Below are 24,864 nucleotides of genomic sequence, written 5' to 3'. Positions count from 1 at the left end.
GCCCTTCCCACGCCTGGCTCCCCAGGGCTGTGGTTGTATGTGTGTGCCACTGGGTTTATTATTTTGGTTCTGGGAGATGAAGCTCAGTCCTTATGCTTACCCAGCCAGCAGTTGACTGGCTCCTCTCCCAAGTGTCACAAGCCCTTGGTTTTAAAGAGATTTGGCATATGCATGTATATTAATATACATTTCCCCAAACTCTTTCATTACTCTGATAGATCATATATCAACATAATAATTGTTAGTATATAAATATTTATAAATATTACTGACTCCAATTTTATAATTCATCTTGGGCCTGACACTCTAGAATATGATCCACACATGACCTTCAACTTCCCAGTACATATGGAAAGGGTTTTCCAACTCTGAGATGTATCATGTATTTCTGCTTCCTTTCTCCACTGACCTTGGGTTCTCCTCCCCGGGAGACTCTTTGAAGGTACTGGTGTCATTGCACATGGGGGCAGGCTCTAAGCTAAGGCTGCAGTGGCTCTCAGGTTTCCCTGTAAGTAGAAGTTGGGATGGGAGGCTTGGGCCTGGGGAATTGTCTTTGTTTGTGTCAGTCCAAATGTTTCCAAAATGGTATCTATTGCCTTACATCTTCCGAACCGTGTCCCATTCTTAGCAAGGGAGCTGAGGTTAGATGGGAACCTTTGTCCCAGTTCCTTAACCTGCACAATTATATTTAGAATCATAAGAAGAGTAGGTTTGCTGGGCGGTGGTGGCGCGCGCCTTTAATCCCAGCACTTGGGAGGCAGAGGCAGGCAGATTTCTGAGTTCGAGGCCAGCCTGGTTTACAGAGTGAATTCCAGGACAGCCAGGGCTACACAGAGAAACCCTGTCTTGAAAAAAAAAAAAAAGAAGAAGAAGAGTAGGTTTATCCTGTGGCCACTAGCTAAGAGATTCTTTGGATTTCACCACATCTGTACCTTGAGATGGGAATTTACTACTTCATGCTTTTTTCTTTCTTTCTTCTTCCTTTGTTTCTTTTTCTTTGTTTCTTTGTTTCTTTCTTTGATTCTTTTTCTTTCTCTCTTTCTTTTTTCTTTCTTTTTCTTTCATTCTTCAGAGCAGTCACAAACAACCATCTCATTGTACAATCTTTGTAATCACCATCATTGCCATACCAATCACATTTAGCAGCAAGAGCCCGGAAGCCTTGTTCTTTACCCACCCCTCACACTACCGCCAGGGCTCCTGGAAGTAGTCCTGATGCCCTTGAAAGAATGGCACGAGTTACTAATGTTCTCGTGTCCCCTGTGCACAATTACTTAGATGAGTAACCCTGTCAGACTTCCTTGTCAATACATTGCTTCCTGAGGTCATTCCTGGTATCAGGACCGGTCCTATCCAGAATTAGAGTCCAGCTCAGAGCGATTGGGAACAACTTGACCTCAGGCTCAAAGAAGCAACCACAGTCTTTTGCTGGGATGCGGCTTACAAAGGACCACAAACCAGACTCACTATGTCTCAGTAGAGACTCACTAGCTCTCAGTTCTGTGTGTGGAAACCTAGAATCAAGCGTCACTGGGGTTGGGACCTTCTTAGGATGCTCCAGGCTCTCTCTGAGCAAGGACAGAGCAAGAGCAAGGCTCTCTCTCAAACTGCAAGGACACTTCCTTATCAGCACTCAGTACTCTCTGGGTGTCTGTCTCAACTTCCTCCCTTCATAAGGCTCCCACTCACTGTGCTAACATCTGCCTTAATAACCTCATCTGACATTATATCTGCATGGATTCTATTTCCAAGTAAGTCATAGCCTGTGGTGCTGGTGGGGGGGGGGGAAGCAGTTAGAGCTCCAACCTAGACCCTTTGAGGGGTTGATACCTATGATATCATATGTATGATACTATAGATATGAACTTATGATAACACCATGAAGCGGTGATAGCACCCAGAGGTGGCTGATGGCAGGACTCTGTGTGCGCCTGTGGATATCTTCTTCAGCAGCGCCTCTGGATCTTATTCTGTGTCTGGAAGGCGGAGCTCCACAGAATCTAATGGCCCTGAGTGTTTCTGCCTCCTATTGGCTCCTCTCTGACATAAGTGGTGGTGAAAAGCAGAGGGAGGAGCCTTAGAGATGGGAGGAGCGGTAAGCCATAGGCGCTTCTCTGCTCTCCTTGGTTTTGTTTTAGAAGAGTAAATATCTTAAATCACGCGCTGTGCTAATGTGTGTCTCTGTGGGTTTGTTCACGGGAGTGCAGTGCCCAGAGGCCAGAAGAGGCTGTTGGATCCCCAGAGCTGTCTGGGTACTGGGAACCAGACTGTAAGAACAATAGTCCTGCTTCTAACCATTGGGCCATCTTTCCAGTCTCCTCTTCTCTTGCTTTTAACATTTGAAGGGGAAGCGCTTAATAACGGCAACATGAGTGACTATGGATGGGTCAGGAGACTTTACATTCAGTAAGAACCTCTGATATTTGTTAGGGGTGTGTAGTAGGCCTGGTCTGTTTTTGTTGCTGTCACAGAATACCACAGAATGAATAATTTATAAAGAATAGAAATGTGCCTCACAGTTCTGGAGGTCAGGGTATCCAGGGGCCTTTAGGCTTGACTTTGTGACGAGCCCAGGTGCAATTTTGAAAGCTCTATTCTAGTAAAGGTGTTCTCCAGAGCGTTCTCAACCTGTCTCTCCAGCACCTGAACAGTCCATTTGTACAGCCCCTTGTCCTCTGCCCACATCAGTTTTCTGTGTCTGTTTCCCATCTGTGAATCTTTCGGGCAGGTGTATAATAGTCTCCACCAAGATTAAAATATTCCAGGCTGGAGAGATGGCTCAGCGGTTAAGAGCATCGACTGCTCTTCTGAAGGTCCTGAATTGAAATCCCAGCAACCACATGGTGGCTCACAACCATCCGAAATGAGATCTGACACCCTCTCCTGCTGTGTCTGAAGACAGCTACAGTGTACTTACATATAATAATAAATAAATCTTTGGGCCAGAGCAAACAGAGGTCCTGAGTTGAATTCCCAGCAACCACATCATAGCTCACAACCATCTGTACAGCTACAGTGTATTCATATACATAAAAGAAAAGTAAATCTTTAAAAAAAAGATTGAAATATTCCATCCTACAGGGAAGCTCTTTAAGCAGGGAGATAAACAAATAGCTTCAGGAAGCCCCTGAAACTGTCTAGAGTCACTAGCAGCACCCCTTCCCCCAATGCCCACTACCCCTTCCTGACAGAGTGACAATAAAAGCCAAGAGTCCCTCTCAGGTGCAGTAGAGGAAGGCTGCGGGAAAGACTCTTAAGGCTAGAACATTGCCCGGAAGACGCAGAAACCAGCCCCTCTGCCTGAAGAGGTTAGACTGACCGAGGTACCTGGAACGGACTCTCCTCCCCTCAGGCGGTGCACTGTGCTTCTGATTCCCAGCTCTGCCAGCTGTCACCATGCTGGGGTGGGCTTTGGTGATGTAGCTGCTTTTGAGTCATTTCTAGTCTCGTAAGTAACCTCTCACCCATAGTCCTGTAAGTAACTCCAAGAGAACGCATCGGTTTGCCAGGTCGGACTTTGGTGGTGTCCATTCTTTGGTCTGTTATAAGATCGGTATCTGGGGTGAGTGGACTGACGTGTCGCATCGTCCCAGGAGATGCCTTGTCACACAAAAGCACTGATATCCAGTTCACCTCTATGGTTCCAGCCTGCAGTGCCTCTGAGAGCATAGGCTGCCAGGACCACCGTTGTGTGAGGGAATCTTTTCTTGCTATCTATCTCTGACTCTGGCTCCATGCCTGGGATTACGGCTTGCAGACTTCCTGCTTTTTTCAGAAGATGGTTGCCTGTGGCTGGCCAGTGTACCAGCTCTCTCTCTCTCTCAACCTCACATCTCACTTGGCTCTCTACAGGGCTCCTGTCTGTCGGATCTGACCAGAGTTTCCCGTCCTCCCCAGGACAGCTCCTACTTTCCAGTTCTGTCTTTCTAAACAACCACATTTTGTCCTTTTGTCAAAACCCAGGGACTAAGGGAAGCTTTCCCCTCCTTTTGCTAAGATATTGGATCTAACCGCCTCCCCACAGAGAGTGCTTGGATCCTGTCCCCTCTGTCCTTTCAAGGACAGCTAACACGGATCTATGTCTACTATAGCCTAGAAGAAATATTTATTTAAAACCCTGCTTCCACATGCCCTGCAGCTCCTGGTTATGATTACACACTCCTGTGTTCTAGTGTTTTTTTTTTTTTTTTTTTTTTTTTTAAATGTTTTCTCAGAATAGACACAAGAGCCTTATTTCTGCGGAGAGAACCTGCAGTGGGTGAGTCTCATAGTGGTGCCTTCCAGCCTCTATGTCTCTGAGGACATGCAGTGTTCAGGATGGTCTGCTGCTTGCCTGCCTGCCTCGGGTTCCTACTACATGAATCGCTACCTCTCCTGCAGCTCCCTTGGATCCTTACAAAGGCATGAAAAAGTGTTTCGTAAGAGAAATAATAAGTGGGGCCTGTCAAAAATGACTTCTGCTGCTAAGCCTGATGACCTGAGTTTGATTCCCCGGGTCCACATAATGGAAGTCAAGAACTGACTCCTCCAAGTTGTCTTCTGACTTCCATGTGTGCCAAACTGTCTCTCTTGACCGCCCCCCACCAATAAATAAAATGCAATAAAGAAGAAATGTAAATGTTTGAATTAATGGAACAATTTCTCTGACCCTGTCCTTGCTGTATACATGGACTGAAATATGTAGCATTCTGTATGCACGGTTATTAAGTGTTAATTAAAAAAAAATAAAGAGCGCAGTATTTAAAAAAAAATCCAGATACAATGGTTTCTGATTTTCAGTGTTAGCTTTGGTTATTTGAAATTCGAACACTCTCGAGTTTACTGGCGTGCATTGTGCTTCTTACGGTTAAGACTCTGGGTTGGGCAACCTGCAGCTTAGATAACAAGATGTCTTTTCCCCTTAGGTCCTTCCTCCAGCTATTAAACCAGGAGCATGGAGACAACTCGCGCAGTTGCTCGCTTCCTCCCGGGAAGGAGGGGATTCGAGACTCGGGGACCGGAGGGAGGAGACCTGGCAGTGGCTCCGATTTCCTCCCGCCACTCCGGAACCCTGGCAGGGAGCCGCAGGGACTAGGAAACCAGGGAGGCGCCACTGGAGCCTCAGGGAGGGTGGAGGGCGTGGCTTTAGAGTGGGCGGGGCCGTAGCGGGTGGGCGGTCCCTAGCCGGGGCGGGGCCACGGCGGGCAGCGCGGGGTGAGCCCGGCGAGCCGTGGTCTCCGCGCTGTGGGGCTTGGAAAGCTCTCCCGCTGCTGTCTCCACGCGCAGCCCCCGGCACCTCCTTCTTAGCGGGCTCGGCCCGGTGAGGCCGGCGGCTGGGGCGATGTGAACCGGGTCCCGCGGGAGCGGCAGGCTCGCCGCGATGTGGCTCAAGCCCGAGGAGGTGCTGCTCAAGAACGCGCTGAAGCTCTGGGTGACCCAGAAGAGCAGCTGCTACTTCGTCTTGCAGCGGCGCCGCGGGCACGGCGAGGGGGGCGGCCGCCTCACCGGTAAGGGGCGCGCGCGGCGGCCCGGCCCGGCCTCTGTCCCTACCGCCCGGCCGCGTCGCAGGTGGTGTCTCGGTGGCAGCCGATGAGGCCAGGACGGCCCTGCTTATGGCTTGTTTTCCTTTCTCCTGCGTTTCTCACGCGAGCTCCGGTCGGGTTTGGAGCTCAGGGACCCACAGGCCGGGAGAGGCAGGTGCATCTGGTGCGACCTCACTCGCGAACGCTGGAGACGCAGCTTCTAGAGCTTGCCCCAAGGTAGCGAGATCGGGGCGCCCTAGGGCCCCGCCAGGTGACAGAGGGTGCGCCCAGGCAGGCCTGGACTTGGCCATCTGGACGCAGCTGTGGCTCCAGATGGTGTTGCAGCTGCGGACTTAAGGCCAGATAGTCGCGAGGCTCTAGAGATCCAGGACTTTCTGGCTCAGGAGGCTGGGTCTGTCTTCGCCCCGAGGGGAAACTGAGGCACAACAGTTGAAGTTAAGCATGCCGCTTTTGTTTCTCCTTTCAATGTCTTCTGAGGAACGATAGGACAAAAATATGATAGGCTTTGAAGTTGCCCCTAAACAAGGCATTTTCTCCTTCTAAAAGTTATGACTCAAAGCTGTTAAGAGATTGAGATCAGTTCCTGTAATTAGCTAGAGCACCTGCTCAATCAGGGAAGGGGATTGTGGTGTTGCCTAGGGGGTCGGAATGATCCTTTGGATAAGGAGCTCTGGTAAAAGGGGCCTTAGATGATGGCCCTTTCATAACTCTACTGAAGGGCGCTGAGGGGTCAGCTGTGCCCTCAGGTTAATTGCTGGTGACTCTCTGCACCTGGGCCAGTCTGGAACCGACCCTTTGGGAGTAGTTTGGTTGGAGAAACGAGGAATATGCTTTTACCCAAAATCATGTGTTTTAGCTTCAGGGAAAGCTAGCAGATGTGGGCTGGGGTCTATGATGACAACTGAGGCTTTCCTGAAAATTCGGGAGAGGGTAGGAGACAGCAGAGTTCTGGTTGAAAGGATTAGTAGACAGTGGAAGGTTCTGGGCAGCTGGGTGGCCTTGAGTCCTCCTGAACAGCAGGGACAACTTGTGCAGCAGGTGGGCTTCGTGGGGGAAGTTACAGTAGAAGGAAGGAGGCCATTGAGCCTTTTGTGAGGCCCTGGGCAGCACCATGGGGTTTAGTGTTAGACTGGAGAGCAAGAACATGGTAGCGTCCTGCCAGAGCGCAGCAGAGGCCAAGTGGCCCGAGAGAGCTGTGTACGAACGAGGCTGGGGACGGTGGCTTAATTTATGGTGGATTAAGGAAAGTATCTGGTGTATTAGTCATCTGTTGCAGAGGGTGACTGTAGGACAGGAGACTTGTGAACTGGGAAGTAGGAAAACAGTTTGTTCCCCAGACAATTTTGTGGCCGCCCACTCACCTACTTAATCCACTGACCCTCTGGGGTATTTGATGTACTTAATGCCTTGGGAAGGACAGTGGGACAGGTGAGTTAGGGCCTGCGGTCTTCAGATTATTCTCCATCCAGCAGGATCCAGATATGGAGGGCGGAGCTGCCTATCAGTGTTGTGTGAGCTTCAGAAAGTTTGACTCAGATGTACAGAGTTCATTTGTACCGAGTTCATAGCCGTGTGTACTCTATCCTCCTGCAGGACCTGTGTTGTGATGCCTGTGGCTTTGGACTTCTCTGATGTTTCCTTTGGCTAGGTCTTGTGTATATGTGGAAACTTCTCTCTTCTCTTGCAGATACAGGTTACAATGTATAACCCAGGCTGGACTCAAATTCATGTTCCTGTTGCCTTAGCTTCTGGAGGACTGTGATTACAGGCCCATGTCACCAGGCAAACAGATAAATGGAAATAAGGAGAAACCCTACTGAGAGAAGATACTTTGTTTCATAGAGAGAAGAATCTCCTGTTGATTGTGATGTCCTGTTGATTGGGCCAGGATGAGATGCCCTTTGCAGAATGACTCTTGACCTTTGAACATTTATTGAGCAACCCAGCCTTAGTGTATTCTCCTTGAGCTTGGCTTCACGCAGGAATGCTGGACAGTCAGGAGTGATGGGCAGCTTCAGTCTGGCAATTGTTGGGCAACATGGAAATGCAGTGGGCAGATTTTAGCAGTGTGAGAGATTATGGGCTATATTGTGTTTAAAGGAAATAATAGGGGCTATAATGATGAGAGTTGAAGCTGGTTCTACAAACTTATATTTTCAGAGAAACCTATAGACTGGCTAACAGGTCAGAGATAAAGAAGAGAGCACAGTAATCTTTGCCTCTTATTATTATGCCAAGTTTGTTACTAGATAAAAGGAGTTTAAGCATACAAAAGGCCAAACTTTTGTCTGAGGGTTATAATACACACACACACACCCATACTCTCCATGCCTCCATTTGTTTCTCCCTAAATTTCTGATTCTCTGACTTTGTTTTCACTTTTCTACTGCTGTGAAGACACCAGCTGATCAAAGGAACCCTTTATTGGAGGCTTGTCCTTTCAGAGGCTGAGTCCGTGGCCATCATGGTGGGGAGCAGGCAGACAGGCATGAGCAATAGCTAAGAGCTTCAAGATGAGATAACTACGGGGGGGGGGTGTGTGAGGTGGGGTGGGGAGAGCTGAGACAGAGACAGACAGACAGACAGACAGGACACACGAACTGGGAGTGGCTTGAGCTTTGACCTCAGAGCTCACCCCTAATGACACGCCTCTTTACCTCCCAATCCTTCCTAAACAGTTCCTCCAACTGGCACCCAAGCAATCAGATGTATGAGACTGGGGGGGGGGGGCATTTTCATTCGAACCACATTCTCTCATGTAATATACTTATGTTTTCTCTGGATGTTTTTCCTTTCTTTAAAAAATTATTTTATATGCATTGATGTTTTACCTGCATATTTTCTGGTATGAGGGTGCTGGGTCCCCTGGAACTGGAGTTACTGATTGCGGTGAGCTGCCATGTGGGTGCTGGGAATCGAACCTGGGTCTTCTGGAAGAACAGCCCAGTGCTCTTCACCACTGAGCTATCTCTCTAGCCTCTGAGATGTTTTTCTCAATTAAATTGCCTGTTTATAAGGGTAGGCATTTTACCTTTGATGGTGTTTGGTTCACAATGTAGACTCAATGAACATTGTACGAGAAATAGGCGGAAGAAAACATGTCTTTATGAGCCTTCTCTTTGGGGTGCAAGTTGGGCTCTGGCAGCATCGCGTGACCCAGGCTATTGGACAGGAGCAGCCCCTGCCTCTTCTGTGCTTCCTGTTTACCTGTCAGCTGACCACTGTGGGAAGCTGTGATTGGTGGATGGGCATTGTGCGCCTCCTCTTTTTCCTCGTCTGCCTCCTTTCTTTATTTTTGGAGCTCCTGCTTTGGGGACTTTGGCAGGGACCACGGCACTAACTTCTCAGGCAGTCAGTCAGGGCAGGTACCCTTATCAGGTCCTGGAGCCCATTTTTCTTTGAGAGGAGGGGTGGCTGGAGTGTGAAATCCTGGCTCTGGGGACTTCTGGGTGGCTGCCATGTCAGGGTCAGGTTAGAGCAGCGGTGAGCTCTTTCCACAGCTGTGCAGGCAGAAGTGCTTTTGCCGCCTGGGAAGGAAGGAAGTGTAGGCAGTGCTCACTTGGATACAGTCTGCAGCCCATGGGAATATTGCTTGTGAAGGCTCTGTCCACCCTGGGAGAACAAAGAGCAGCAAGAGAGCCCGTGGCTAGAGAGAGCGTCACCATCTCTGCAGCTTCCCGCAGGTCTCTCCGAAATGGCCTAAAGCAGTCCGCTCAGGCATTCTAGACGAGATCTCCCTGCCTCAAAGATTTTATTTCACTTTTTAGTGTTTGGTTCTGTGCATTCCTCTGTGATCTTACAATTGTTTTCTTAAAGACCCTGGCTATTATAAACTCACAACTTGAGTAAGTTATTGATGTTTTCTGATTTGCAGAGTGCTGACCCTAGCCCCTGTCCACGTTACTGCATTTGTAATTATCTAAAGAGGATCAGAGAAAAGAGGTAGGGGAGAGTGGAAAAATAATGGATGATATCAGCTTTGGTGGTGGAATTAAGTCTGCTAGGTACCAGTGTAGGGCGGGAGGCCTGAGCTTTGCTTAGCTGGTCTTTGGAGCCAGAATTGTAACTCTGTTGCAGGGTTAACGCTGTAGACTGTTGAAGTTACTTTGGAAGGTCTTCGTGGTTCAGCGTTTCCTTCTCTCTGCACAAGGAGCCCCAGGAAAGTGCTAGAATTAAGCGGGATAATTAATTACTCTTCGTCATGCTTAGCTCCTAATAGGTTGGAAGGAAAAAAGAAAAGAAAAAGTAACATTAAGAGAAATGAGTATATGAGGCTTCTGAGAATAAACGTACGAAGAAGTTTGTTCTCTTATGAGAGATGTGGGCCTGGGCTGGGACTCTGTAGTCCAAGCTGGTCCAGATCTAGAAGCGGCCTTCCCGCCTCAGCCTCCCAAGGGCTAGAATTACCAGCCTGAGCCATCATAGCTAGTGTCCTAAATGCAATTTAAAAAATGAACACTTTAGGACTGGAGAGATGGCTCATGGTTAAGAGCACTGACTGTTCTTCCAGAGGTCCTGAGTTCAATTTCCAGCAACCACATTGTGGCTCACAGCCATCTATAATGGGAACCAATGGCCTCTTCTGGTGTCTGAAGACAGCTACGGTGTACACATATAAATAAAATAAATCTTTAAAAAAATTAACACATTAAAATCATTGCTGGGAAACATACTGCCCACTGCCAATGAAAAGGCATTTTTGCAGCCTGTGTGGATAATACATGCAATCCCCATGCCAGAGAGAGTGAGGCAGGAACATTGCTAGGAGTTTGAGGATAGCCCTGGCTAAGTTATGAATTGTATCTAACCTGGGCTAGAGTAAAACGTTTTGCCTCAAAAATAAATAAAACTAAAACCCAAACCAAGCCAACAACAGTCACGGAGGAAAAGGGCTTCTTAGATCACATGCAGAGAACTTCAGCCTGGATCCTCCTGTGGGATGTGTGGCAATTTGGACACGAATGAAGCTGGAATATGCTGTTGTGGTTTTTTTTTTTTTTTAAATGTGTTTTGTGCCGGGCGTTGGTGGCGCATGCCTGTAATCCCAGCACTCTGGGAGGCAGAGGCAGGCGGATTTCTGAGTTCAAGGCCAGCCTGGTCTACAGAGTGAGTTCCAGGGCAGCCAGGGCTACACAGAGAAACCCTGTCTCGAAAAAACCAAATCCAACAAACAAACAAACAAACAAATAGTGTCAGGAATTGTTGCTTGCCCATGGGATCAAGCTGGGCCAGTGATTGGTTGGCCAATCCCTCTGTCTCTGCTCCATCCCCAGTCCCTGCATTTTTGTAGACAGGATACATTTTGGGTTGAAAGATGTGTGGGTTGAAAGATGGTTGGTGTCCCCATCCATCTACTGGAGTTCCTACCAGGCTACAGGAGGTGGACTCTTCAGGTTCAATATCCCCAATGCTGTGAGTCACAGCTAAGGCCATCCATATTGATTCTTGGGCCCCTCTCTTTTTAAGCCCAGATCACTGTCTTGTCCTGGAAATGCCTGCCATGTTCTCATCCCCATCCGTTGCAGATTCCCGTTCATTTTCATGGCCATTGGCCATCTCTCCTGTCCCTCCCCACACCTGATCCTGAATTTCCCCCCCCCCATTCCCTTCCCCATCCCCTCTCCCTCCCAGTCCCCCCATCTTCCTCCTGTGACTATTTAATTTCCCCTTCTAAGTGAGACTCAAGCATCTTTGCCTGTGCCTTCCTTCTTGTTTAGCTTCTTTGGGTCTGTGGATATCCTGTATTTTATGGCTAATATCCACTTATAAGTGTTACATACCATGCATATCCTTTTGGGACTGGGTTACCTCACTCAGGATGATATTCTCAAGTTCCATCCATTTGGAGCGTGGGGCTCTCACTGATAGAAGTGTACAAAAGAGCAAACTAAGAACAAATGAACATGCATGAATTTATTTTTCTCTCTGCTCTTGATTGTGGGTCTGGATGTCATAGCTTCAAGGTCCTGCCCTGATGCCTCCTCAGTGATGGATTGTAACCTATAACGGTGAAGCCAGATAAACCCTCTCCCTAAGTAGTTTTTTATCAGTCTGTTTTATCATAGCACAGAAATTAAACTCATGTAGCAGGGTGTCTGTTATTGGCTGGGGACCCACTCAGGTAGCTAGATTTATTGGTGGTTTTGTTTCCACCAACAAGGAGGATCTTTGGCTGAGCAGAGCAGCCTGTTGCACTGTGTGTAGGGGCCTCCATGTTGCTTCTAGAGTCTTCCTGCTTTGGTCTTGTTTCCCCAAAATATCATTAAGACAGAAACCACAAATAGAGTACTTTGAATTGGGTGTACAAATCTGGAAAATGACAGGAACAAAGTAATGGGTATAATCCCAGGGGCTAATAAACCATTAACAGAAATCTTGGTGGTTTCCAAGAACTGCCCTTATGGAGTGCACAGTAAGAGCAGAGATGATGATCAAAGCCTTCTTGGTACCCCCAGAACACGGAAGGGGAACAGCGCAGCTTGTGGGTTGGGCAGTGAGAATCCAGCCACTGGAAACTCCCAAGGCCCAGCAGGTGTGAGCTGAACAGCCTTTAGCTTTAAGAGGATGGATTTCACACTGGGGAAGGACAGGGAGTTTATGTTCTTATGTTTTGATAGCATTGAGGAAGGGAGAGGAAAGTATTGAAAATTAAAGTAGCAAATGCCACAGATAACACTTTACTGAGTCAGGTTCCCCCACTTGTATAAACTGTTCATCAAATGTATCAAAAAGTAGCAAGAGTAGGTTTTTCTTCTTTTGAATGGTGGGTGGTTCCTCTTTGCTAAATCCTGGGCCTTCTCCACCTTCTTCTCTTACATACAGGCCCAGGTCATGATCTCTGCCTTTGGCTTTTCTGGCTGTCCCCACTGGCTCACACAGAAGGCCACACGCCCCTCACATTCCCTCTTTCGTGGCTTTTCTTGTCACCCTGAATTCCATTTCCTGGACATGTAGGATTGCCCCTGCCCTACTGAGAAATTGGGCCCTCTGCTCTTCTGGAAAATCTGCTTTTCTCCCGTGTTACTTCTCAGCTCCTGGTGGCTTTATCTGCTGCCTACAGTCAACTAGAGAGGGACCAGTAGCAGGGGATGGGTGGGGTGGGGGAGTCCTGTCCCTCCACTGTACGCTATCTGGCTGGAGTGGTTCTTGCCATTTGAACATGCTTAGTAAATATTAGTAAGTATTTGTTGAGTGAATGAGCGTCCAGGGAGATCTGAGATGGGATCTGTGAGCGTCACTCTGGAAATGGAAATTCTGTATGTTTTGAACATAGGAATGAGTAGCAGAACACTGTTTCTCACGTCTCCCATGAGCATGGGGTGTTGGAAGGACAGGCTGTTGAGTATTGGTGGTGCCTGCTGTTGGTTACACATAGGTAACCTTACAGAAGTGATTCTACTCTGAGCCAAAGCTTGGTAGCAGCTGGTTCACTGAGCCCTGTGACTTGTAGCTGTTAACTAAGTGCTGTGAACCACCTTTCCCCACTTGTTTTTCTGACTACTGTGGGGGTTCTACCAGACTACTGTATTTTTAATCTCTCTTTTTTAAAGGGATCTCCTTTTCACAAAGGAAAGAAAAATTAACAACAACAAAAAACCTTACTGCTCTCCTCTCCTTTAGGAGACTAGTGTCATGTATCACTCTGAGTGTGGAATCTGTGTGAGCTCCCGCATGCGACACAAACAGAAAGAGCCGTGGAGTCAGCCCCAAGTGCTGGCCTCTAGCTAATGAGGGTCTGCTGCTTCCCTTGCTCTCTCCTGAGGTAACAGTGGCACTGAATTCCGTGTCACCTTGCATTTCTTTATGGTTTCAGCAGGCTTCTGTCTGTCCCTATGCAGCACATGTTTAGTTCTGTGTGATTTTGTAATGTGTAATGGGGATCATGCTTTTATATATCTTCAGCAGCTTGGTTACCCACTTCCGCCAACAAGATGCCTCTCCAACATCGCATCAGGATGTGTATAGCCAGAGGGCGCTCATTTTCCCCCATCTGAGGCAGTCTATTGGCTGTCCATTGCTACCTACTTATCTTCCTGCTGCTGGCTATTCAGATTGGTTGTCGTTTTTACTATTGTACATATTATTGCTGTGAGCATTTATTCCTCTAAAGAGTTATTTCATTCTGTGACTATGAGTGTTTTGCCTGAATGTATGTATGTATAGTTTGTGTGTGCAGTACCCTCAGGAGGTCAGAAGGGGGCATCAGGTCCCCGGGAACTGGAGTTGCAGATGTTGTGAGCAGCCATGTGGGTGCTGGAAACAAACACTGGCCCTCTGCAAGAACAACACGTGCTTTTAACCACCGAGTCACCTCTCCATTCCCCCTGCACATCTTTGTGTAGCATTCATACCTGTGAGAGTTCCCGTAGAGACTATATCTGTGAGTGAATTTGGCAAGGCCTATCCGTGAAGGCAGGCCACTTTATGCGGTGGTAGTATGCTGACCAGTACAAGTTTGATTTTTCTCTTTTCTCTGTTGGAGTGGTACCCAGGGCCTTGGACATGCCAGGCAGGTGCTCTTGGAGGAATTTCTTCCTCAAGCTGTCCATCCTGTGAGGGTAGCCTCTCTCTGTGAAGCTACTCAGTGGAGGGAAAAGGCTCTATCTAGGGTGTTTCCGGGATCAGTGAGCAGGGGAAACAGCTTGGCAGATGTCGTATTGGCTGCTAAATGCTCTGTCCAAAGTAAAACATGGTCCTTTCACTTTGCTCTCTTGGTCATATGATGAGCTGAACTTATCGTGTACGTGGGACGAAGCCAGTGAGAGGCGGCTGAATCCTCCACGGCTAAGAGCTGACAGCTTAGTCTACACTAAGAATTCAAGAGGCTAGGTGAGGTGCCACGGGTCTGTAATGAGGATGAGGGAGGCAGAGACAGGGTAATTGAGAGGTCAAGGCTAGCCTGGGCTACATGGTGAGAGTCCACCTCAGCGACAAGAACCACCCAAACTGCCGTGGTTCTGGTGTAGCGGCAGAGCCCCTGAGTACTGTGTACAAAGTCCTAGGTTTGATCCCTGACACTGAAAATAAGAAAAAAGAAAATTCAAATAGTACTGTGGGCGTGGACTTGGAAAGATGAAAGGGAGTACAAAGGAGGAATTGGAAGAGGTTTCTCTGTGCACAGGGGAGGGGACGGTAGAGTAGGGTAGAGTAGGGGAGGGGAGGAGAGAGTAAGGGAAGGGATGGGATGGGTGAGTAAGGGAGGGGAGGGGAGGAGAGAGTCAGAGAAGGGATGGGAGGGGTGAGTAAGGGAGGAGAGGGGAGGAGAGAGTCAGGGAAGGGAGGGGAGTGGAGGGGGGAGGGGAGGGCTGTGGTGGGGTAAGATGACTGTTGAATTGCCCACTTGAGCCTCTCCAGGGTTACGTGCTTCTTTATGCGCACACATAGCTTTCATTAGATTGAGCAGAAGCTAAAACTTGGGAGAGCTTGGCGGTTTCTGCCTAGTACCTCTGGGTGGGTGTGGGGATCAGGAAGCTGATGGGACATTGTCCTGGCCTTGTGGTCGGTTCTGTGTCCCCTCAATGGGCTGTGCTTAGCCTTCTGATGTTTCGCATGTGCAGGGTGGGTTTCACACAGGCTTACCCCTGTGTTCAGAAATGAGCTTAGCCCAGCCAGGTATTTTCATTTAAATTTAAAAGATAATCTACTCTAGATATTTTTTTCTCTCTAATGAGGAAAGTCGTCTACAGTTTCGCTCTTTGTGCCTCCTCCAGTCTTAAAGAGGTGACTCTGCCATGTGGCGTGCTTCTTCTAGGGTCTAGGGTTCTTATCCTGTAAAGCAATAATAACAATTATTGTAAAACAACCTAAACAATGTTTGTATTGCAGAAGATTCCATGTATGAAACTGTTTGTTTTTCATATATGCAGGCAAAGTCAAGTTAATTATTTACAATCAGAGAAGAAATTTCTAGATGTTAAATCACGATGCTACAAATGCTGGTGGATGCAGGGGATATAGGAGACAAAATCAGACAAAGTAATGCAGCTAAGAGCCCCATGGATCAGGGCTCAGGACCTGTGACCTCAGCTGAGACCTGCAGGCTGTGTGAGATGGGGTCAAAGGTCAGAGAAAATGCCCTAGGAGACATGGAAACAGTGTGTGCAAAGGTCCTGAGGCCATGGAGAGTCTGTTAAACTCAAGATTCCTGGGAGCTGGCCAGTCAGCCCTGCAGTAGAGAGAACAGTAAGAACCAAGGAGTAGCCAGAGGCAAATGAATTCCCCTGAAGCTGAAGGGAAGTCTGTGCAAGCCGGGAGGACGGAGTCCAGCCGCTCACAGTAGGGAGAAGGCTGGCAAGACATGGGCGGGCGGGGGCTTTGTAGTGTGGTTGGAATGGATTGATGGAATGGTCTTTCAGGGAACAAGGAGGACACTGAGGGTGGCTGGTGAGTGTGTCTGAAATACTTTTTCTTTTCTTGTTAACATTTATTATTTGTGGATACACAGTATCTGTGGAATGCCCAATCTCTGGGTGTGGTGAACCAGGGAAAGAGATGCCAGGCCTTAGATGGGCCAGGGCAAGATTTGAATAGTCAAGGGGCAGGTGAGACTTCCACACAAGGAGCCGTAGGTGCCATTTCCCAAGGAAGTTTTGCTTTTGAAATCAAGCCAAGTGCTCTGTACAGAGGAGATTCAAAAACTGTGAGCAACTTCCTATACGCAGTAAACACATTGGTATCTCTCCTTGGCCTGAGCTCCTAACACGCCTATAATTTTTGTGTGACGGGGAGTTAGGAGTATGCTTTGTTCCAATAATTGCCCTCTGACCCTGGCTCCCAGCTCAGAGATCGTAATCCTTTGAGATTTCCTAGTGATAGGAGCATTCTTTGTTTTAATGAAGTAACCTGTGGGCTCCTAGACCAACTGTGATTAGAAGCTTAGAGTTCTTGGCTCCTGCCCCATGCTCCTGGGGAGAGAAAAGGGCTTAGATCAAACCAACAATTGATCCTACAGGATGAAACTTATGTAAAGGTGCCTAAATTACAGGTTCCAGGAGTCCCAGCTGGGAAGCAGACCCTGTTGCCAGGGAGATAGGAGAACCCCAGTCTCACAGAGAGTACAACTTGTGGACTTGGAATCTTCTGGCCCTCACCCTAGGACACTCCTTTATCTGTTTATTTATCAGCATCATTTATCATAATAAGTTAGTTCCTCAGTGCTGCAGACTGCTCAAATAAATTATCAAACACAAGGGAGAAGCCCTGGTGATTCCTGGTTTATAGCTGATTGGCCAGAAGTACAGGTGGCAACCTTGCCCTTGGCATCTGCGGTGGGTCAGTCCTATAGGGTGGTACTGTTAACCGTGGGAGCTGCCTCAGTTTTGGTGCAATATTGGGCGTCCAGTTGGTAGGTGGGAAGCTGGAGAAGAATTCACGCTCATTTGGTGTGGAAACCCTTGTGGATAGGAGTCACCTCCCAACTCAAAGAATTAACCAATCAAAATGGAACCCAAGGATACTGGCTTAGCGCTAGACAGAAACTGCATCACTAGGGGAAAGGGATTCTTTGAAAGGAGTTTAAAACTTGGGGACCATGGGCTGAGAGTGTAACTCGGTGGCGAAGCTGTGGATAACCTTTGTGCTGTCTTGTCTGGGTCAGGTAGGTGACGGTGGCCATCTTTCCTGGCCTTACCGTGTGCTCAGGTTTCCCATCTCAGCATCACAGATGTATATTTTATAAATAAATAATATAATAATAATAATATAATCAGGCTTTAAGCAATGCAGTTTATTTTTAGAAGGAAACTGTAGGTTGCTTATCAAGTCTTCAACTCATGTGAGCTGACCCAGGAGGCTCAGTTCTCCTGAAACGCTGAGTCAACTTGGGCGATGTGATACCTGCCTCCCAGCGGGAATCGACTTGCTTGCTTTGGCTGATGATTTCAGGGCTTTCAGTCCAGGTCTGCTGGCCCTACTGCTTGTGGCTCTGACATGAGGATTCATACCATGGCTGGGAACATGTAGTGGAGTAAGCAGCTTGCTTCCCAGTGACCAGCAAGGAGGAGGGTAGAGAGCCCAGGAAAAGTACAGCCATTAGGGATACTCTCAAAGGGCCCTATTTTATCCAGGTAGCTCCACCACATCAACATGGATGATGATGAAGACATAAGACCTAATGCCTATGGGTTTAATGCTTGAAAGATCATCAGCAGCTGAGGACCAAGGCTTCAAGACTGAGTCAGGGGAAGGGGTACTTCATAGTTGATTTATAACAGTTATGAGTATTTCAGAGGGTTTTGAATATGTCTGTGGTCTGTTGGCTGGGTGGGGATGCAGGGTGCTTTGTCTACAGAATGCTGGGCATTCTTTCCGTGGGGTTTGCCTAGTGAGGAATAGTTTAGAAAGGTCTCCTGGGTCTCCACAAGAAGTGATATGTGAATAACAGAAACACTTTTTAAAAATGTTTTTATTATATGTAAGTACATGGTAGCTGTCTCCAGATACTTTTCTTCCTTCTCACTCTGGCCCCACTTGCTCGCTGTAGCTGTCTCCAGATACCCCACAAGAGCGCATCAGATCTCATTATGAATGGTTGTGAGACATCATGTGGTTGCTGGGATTTGAGCTCATGACCTTCAGAAAAGCAGTCAGTTCTCTTAACCACTGAGCCATCTCTCCAGCCCCGACAGAAACACTTCAGTGCCATGGACCGTACCAGCTCAACCACAGAGAGAAGATGTAGGGGGCACCAAACTAAAGTGGCCTCCGACTACGCTGATGCTTTGTTACAGTTCAGTGTTAAACCTGATCAAGGCAGGAAGCTCACTCTCTGAAACTGTAGCTTGAGATTGGCCACACCTGTGCAGGGTCCACCAGCAACAGAATCTGACTGGTGGGAAATCTCAGGTTAGACAGTCTCCAGACGCTGCCTGCGGACCACACCTTCAGCTTGCTTCAGTCTGTAGCTTCTCTTAGATTCCTCAAAAAAAGGACATTTAAACACACATTCAGGTTTCAGAACAGATAAGATTTAATGCCTATGGGTTTAATGCTTGTTCCTGTGGGGTTACTTTGCTAAATCAACATTCGAGACAAAGGTTGCTTGAGGGGAAAACTGCCCTAGAAACGGCCGACTACCTGGCCATAAGGAGTATTGGCGATCGCATCTTGCTCTCTCCCAGTGACAGACAGGCCAGGCTAAAGCGTTGTTGCCCTGGGTGTGCTGGCTGACACAGATTGCTGAACTCGATAAGTCAGACTTGAGACACTAAGGCAGCTTCATAGCCAGAGGCCAGCGTGTTACCTGTGGTTTGCTGTATTGACTGGGGAAGGGATGTTAGCAAAGGACCGTGGTATATTGATGGGGTATATTTTACAGGAGCAACAGTGCTGATTTCTGTTATTTGGATGGGCTTGTAACCACAGGTCTATACTATTGGATGCTGTTTCCCCTTTAACCTTTTCCCCATCTTCATTTATCCAAACAAAACACTTAGGTTTGGGAAAGAAAAGAACTGGGCAGCCCATTTGTTGTGGAGCTGGAGGCGTCTCTGTGGTGGTTATGTGTCTCGTGGCCCACATTAATTTCCTAGTTTGAATCTTACTTCCTATTTTTTTATTTTTATAAGATGTAGTTATTTATTATATGTAAGCACACTGTAGCTGTCCTCAGAAACACCAGAAGAGGGAGTCAGATCTTATTACGGATGGTTGCGAGCCACCATGTGGTTGCTAGGATTTGAACTCAGGACCTTGGGAAGAATAGTCAGTGTTCTTAACCGCTGAGCCATCTCTCCAGCTCTGAATCTTACTTCTATACAAGCCAAAAATGCAGGTGTGATCATTTTATATGAAAAAAGAAAAGCTAAGTTAAACTCTGCTAGATGAATATAATTCGCTGAGGCTAGGAACGGATGCAATCTGGGTCTCCACAGTGGACTGAACAGGCCAAGCCAATGGTGGCATTTAGTTGCTATAACAGCATTCCACGAAGGAAAACCTGCTTCCTAACCATGCTTTCTTAACCATGCGGCAGTCAGTTGACTAACTGATTGACTAAACTGTAGCCAATCCAGGAATTTCCTGTGTCTGGCTTCCGTGTCCTCCAAGGGCCGTCTGTTAGGTCAGGGTGACCATTAGCATTCTCAGAACCTGCTCTTGTTCTAGAAGCCTTAAGCTGTCTAGTTTGTGTGTTGCTTGATCCGTCTAAGGAACTGATAGCTTTGGTGCAGTGGATGAGCTATGAAGCTAGGGTGCCATGTCCCCTTCATTCCCCTGGGAACCAGATAACCAGCGTAGGTGCCTCACGGGCATTACACTGATGCTTGTTGGTCTGGATAAGTTCTTCCAGCACTTTTCATAGCTCAGTAGATTTATGGTTCAGATTCTGTGAGTTTGATACATGCTTTGGTCTGGCCTGGATTTAGAAGGTGTGACAGAAACCAGACTGGGTCCAAGGTGTCTAAGTCAGACAGAAATGGAACTAGGCTCAGTAGGACAGAGTTGGGTCATAGAGAGAGCCCCTTATTGGTTATTCCTCTGCTGCATCCTTCCCCCAAAACTCCAACCCAAACTGAAGTGGGTTCAGTTAATAGGTTGGGCTTCTGGGAGTTGTGGGGTTGGGGTCCTCTAGACCCAGGGAGTCTGGAACTCTGCCTTTCCTTGCTCTGTCAGAGTCAGCCCATGCTGCTAGAGAGCTCATAACTCTAGGGAGTACCAGACCAGTGTGTGCTGGGGAGGGCATATGACCCTCTGTGGATTTGGGGTGATGCCTGGGTTAGGTAGAAACTGGGAGTGGCCTAGGGTCTGAAGGATACCTCCATCTGGAACTCTAGCCAGCTTTATGTCTAAGAATTCCCAGAGCCTATAGCTCTCTCTTGAGGAAACAATAAACCTTACCAGAAATTACAGTGACCTCAGTTGCAGGGTCTGCTTTGGACAAAATCGTCTATTTATAGAGTACATTAGAGAAGGAAGAATCGGAATCCACAAGACAACAACGGAATGCATTAACACTACCCTTGGGACAGAATCTGTCTCAAGGCCAGACTGGCCTCTAATGTGGTCCTTTCCAGTGCTGGGATATGTGGAGCATTACCCCCTGCATGGGGTGTGAGGTACGAGTGAGGCAGAGCTTGGAGGTCGGAGACAACTTTCTGGGGTCAGATGTTTACTTACACTATGTGGGCACTGACTCAGACTGTCAACATAGTTGCAAGCAACTTCACCCAGTGTCTATCTCCGTGGCTATGCGATATAGCTCTTACTTAGCACATAGAGGCCTTTAAGACCACTAAGTGGAGGGGGTGTCCATAGATGAGGAACCCTTACGTCAGTGGGGTCTGCTGCCTTGGATAGCTTTATGTTGTGGCCAGAATCTTCAGCCTAGAGTAGTAAAGGATCCTGGTTGGAAGGTGCGCTGTCTCCCTTGGATTCAGTTACAAGAGCAGAGGCAGAGGAGAGACACTGCTGGCTTCTGTAGTTTTCATACCAATACTCCGGGAAGGCAGCTCCCTCTATATCAGCAGTGCGGGGAAGATGGAATCACTGAAAGTTTCTATGGCAGACACAAGGACAGCTTTCTGCAGCCTCACGGTTGACTGTTTTTTGTCTTGTCCTACTCCTGAAGGCTTCTCTTTGTCTTGGCAGGGAGTGGAGTTTGGTCTGAGGTCTGACCTCAGCGATCCCCAGGCCTTCAGTCAACAGAAGGCAGGGAGGGAGTGAAGTAGGGATGGAGGATGGAGGAAAACTGAGTGGGTGGGAGGTTGTAAGGTGGGCTACCTGGTTGTGATGGTTTGTATAGGCTTAGCCCAGGGCCCTATTAGGTGGTGTGGCCTTGTTGGAGTGGGTGTGGCCTTGTCGGAGTGGGTGTGGCCCTATTAGATGGGTGTGGCCTTGTTGTAGTGTGTCAGTGTGGGTGTGTCATTGTGGGTGTGGGCTTTAAGACTTATCCTAGGTGCCTGAAAGCCAGTATTTTGCTAGCAGCCTTCAGATGAAGATGCAGAATTCTCAGCTCCTCCTGCACCATGCCTGTCTGGATGCTGATCCTGTAATTAAATGTTCTGATAAGGGTTGCCTTGGTCATGGTGTCTGCTCACAGCAGTAAAACCTTAGCTGAGACACTGGTCTAGGTGAAATGTCTCCTGACATAAGACTCAGTCTTCCCAGGATCACTTTAAGAGTCCCTGCCAGTTAAGCCTTTGTTGAGTCTGTCTCTTGCTGGAGTAGACTTATCCTGGCAGCCTGCTGCTTTTCTAGTGCTCTGAACGCTTTAATTGGTATAGATATCCCAAAGACTATATTTCAGGGTGGTAGTTCTGAACCCTTTCTACAGCTCACTTTAAGCACCTAGAGCATGTTTAAGATGAATGTAAATTTTATGTTGTGCGCGTCACATCTTTGGGTATATTGGACTTGAGGTGTGCCTGCCACTGTGGTGTTAAATTCAGAGGCAGGTATCTAGGAAACATCCGAGTCTTTTTGAAGGAAGTTAAACCACCAAAGCTCCTGACAGATTTCAACATGATCTGACGGGGAGAGCCCAGGTGCCTCGGATGATTGGCGTGGCCTGCTGGAGGCTGTTCTGAAAAAGAGCTGTCTGCTGCTTGCAGTGGGGACTGTGGGCCTAACAGTCCCCCGCCTTGAGTCGTAAAGCATCAAGCATTAAACAGACGCTCAGCCATCTACATGTAGCACTGTCTACAGTGTGCCGGGAAATCACAACAAGGTGGATGTATGCAGCTCCTTCCCTCGTGGGAGCCGTAGGAGAAACAGATGCAGGCACGAGGTGGGAAAGATGGGGATCTGTCACCCGTGCACACCTGCAAGAAAATGAGGCATTGAGATGGGCGCCCCGTGTCGAGATGTTTGTTCTGTTTAATGCAAACTGGAGAGCTGCTTCCCTGTTGGATCCGTCAGTTCTACTGACTGCTCACCTTGCTTGTGCAAAGTGTGGGAAAGGAAGGTACACCTGGGTCTGTGGGTAGACAGGAGAAGAACTGTATGAGAAGGAAACACGTTTCCAAGGATCTCATGAAGTGGTTGGTGTTGCTTGCCTACTACTGATGTTGTAAAACCGCTCAAAATAACTTCCTCAGCCCCCGAGAGGTTAAGGTTCCTAGGAACTGTCTTTTGATGAACAGGTGAGACTTAAAACTAGAAACTGTTCCTGTATGGAGAGGGCCTGGGATACTGGCTGGTTTTGTGTGCCAACTTGCCCCAGGCTGGAGTTATCACGAGAAAGGAACCTCCCTTGAGGGAATGCCTCCAGGAGATCCAGTTGTAAGGCTTTTCTCAGTTAGTGGGGAGGGCCCCTTGTGGGTGGTGCCATCCCAAGTCAGTAAGAAACATCCCTCCATGGCCTCTGCATCAGCTCCTGCTTCCTGACCTGCTTGAGTTCCAGTCCTGACTTCTTTGGTGATGAACAGCAATATGGAAATGTAAGCTCAATAAACCCTTTCCTCCCCAACTTGCTTCTTGGTCATGATGTTTGTGCAGGAATAGAAACCCTGACGAAGACACCAGGCTTGGGGGGCTGAAGCTGCAGGTTAGAGAACTATTCAAAATGAGATGTTGGTTGTTCTCGTTGAAGCCTGGCTTGCTGGCCTATTGGTCTGGTCACAATGGCACACGGGTGATTCTTCTGTTAAGGGGGCAGGTTGTTTCCCTTTGTTTTTAAAAAAGATTTATTTATTTTATGTATATGAGTACACTGTATCTGTACAAATGGTTGTGAGCCACCATGTGGTTGCTGGGAATTGAACTCAGGACCTTCGGAAGAACAATCAGTGCTCTTAACCTCTGAGCCATCTCTCCAGCCTCCTTTGTTTCTCTTTGAAATCTTGTCGTATTTCTTTTTTTACTTTTTTTTATTCACCTTAATCCTGATCACTGCCCCAGCCCCCACTCACCCCTTCCCACGGTCCCTTCCATCTTCCCCTCCTCTTCTGCTCCGAGGTGGAGATCTTGAATGACAGGTACTCAGAGTGCCCCATAGTCTTATTTGATCAAGGATTTCTTTCTTTCTTTCTTTTTTTTTTCTGAGGTGAGTTTATGTTTTGTAACCCAGTCACATCCTGACCTCACTGAGTAGCCCAGGGTGACCTTGCGATCACCCTGAAAAGGTCTGCCTCTTGACAGACATCTCCCAAGGCTGACTGTGGGAACGGCAGCAGTCATGCCTGTCACGCCTGCCTTGATGCCATTTTGTTGAGTAAACTCTGTTGGGAGACTGTGCTTGTGGCCTCTGCCCCTGTGTCGGCCCAGCAGACTGAGTCAAGTCTTAGCAACAGCAGTGAGCCTTTGCCTGAAGAAGGCCAGGTATGGAGTTAACTAGGTTGTAACAAATCGCCTGATTGATTAAGCTGTAGCCAGTCAAGTAGTTTCTTTACTTCTTTTTTCTGTCTGTAGGGTCCATATTGTGGGTTGGAGTTCTTAGGGCTTGTGGCAGTCTGCTAAGTTCCCCTCCAAACCCATTTACAAATTGTTGTCTTGTTTAGCACTCTTCAGCCTAGTGCTACTGAACGTGACCCATCTGAGGGATTTTCTTTAGCAGTTTACATAGTAGTATGCTTGCTTTCTTAGGTTTTATAGGAACTCTGTTATTTTATTTATAGTCTTTACAAAGCAAAAGCAAAGATTGGTTGTGTTGATGTCTGAAACTTCTCTCTCCTTCTTTTTGTAATTTATTTTTTTTTACTTATTTACATTCCGATCACTGCCCCCCATCACCCCCTCCCCCACAATCCCCCCCCTCTCTTCTGAGCTGGTAGGTGCACCCTGGGAATTCCTCCCACCCATGGCACCTAGGCTCACAGAGGAGCCTAGAGTTACCCTCTCCCACTGAGGCCAGTCAAGGCAGCCCAGCTAGAAGACTGCGTTCCCACAGACACATGAAGACTAAGCTGTGCTTCTGCTGCATATGTGCAGGGAGGCCTAGGTCTAGGCCATGTGTAGTCTTTGGTTGGTGGTTTAGACTCGGAGAGATGCTGGATTCTTCTAAGACCCTAGACCAAAAAAAGTGTCTATTTATACTAGAGAAACTGAGAAGGCAGGCGTGCATGTTGAAGGGTAACCTGGTTGCCAGTGGCTGATGGGCTCACTCAGAGAGGTCATCACCCAGGAACTGTTTGAAACATACATGCCAACATGCTGTACGCAACACAGATGTGTGCTTTCCTGAAGATCTTTATTTAGGATCAGAATTGAGCGAGGTAGAAACCACTTCGCTGCAACTTCAGAGAGAGTGCCTTTAAGTATGGACCATCCTATTACAGTTTATATTCTCCAAGTAAAAAGTGAAAGGATTTAATGTGGCCTGGAAGCCCTCATCTATTGGTGTGTGTGTGTGTGGGGGGGTGTATTTAAAGATTTATTTATATAAGTACACTGTAGCTGTCTTCAGACA

General features: G+C 47.8%; 1 protein-coding gene across 1 annotated transcript in view; it reads left to right on the top strand.

Annotated features, from left to right (window-relative positions):
* The first annotated feature begins 5,169 nt into the window (after positions 1 to 5,169).
* Tbc1d8 (TBC1 domain family member 8) overlaps positions 5,170 to 24,864 on the top strand; it is a 106,472-nt gene continuing 86,777 nt past the window's right edge. The window contains exon 1 of the mRNA XM_052193086.1: positions 5,170 to 5,486. Coding sequence (XP_052049046.1) covers positions 5,360 to 5,486 — 127 coding nt within the window. The 5' untranslated portion in view covers positions 5,170 to 5,359. The remainder of the gene's footprint in view (positions 5,487 to 24,864) is intronic.

This window comes from Apodemus sylvaticus, chromosome 9, assembly GCF_947179515.1.
Source record: "Apodemus sylvaticus chromosome 9, mApoSyl1.1, whole genome shotgun sequence".
NCBI classification, from domain to species: domain Eukaryota; kingdom Metazoa; phylum Chordata; class Mammalia; order Rodentia; family Muridae; genus Apodemus; species Apodemus sylvaticus.
Note: the sequence above shows the minus strand (reverse complement) of the source record. Positions and strands in the feature narration are given on the sequence as shown.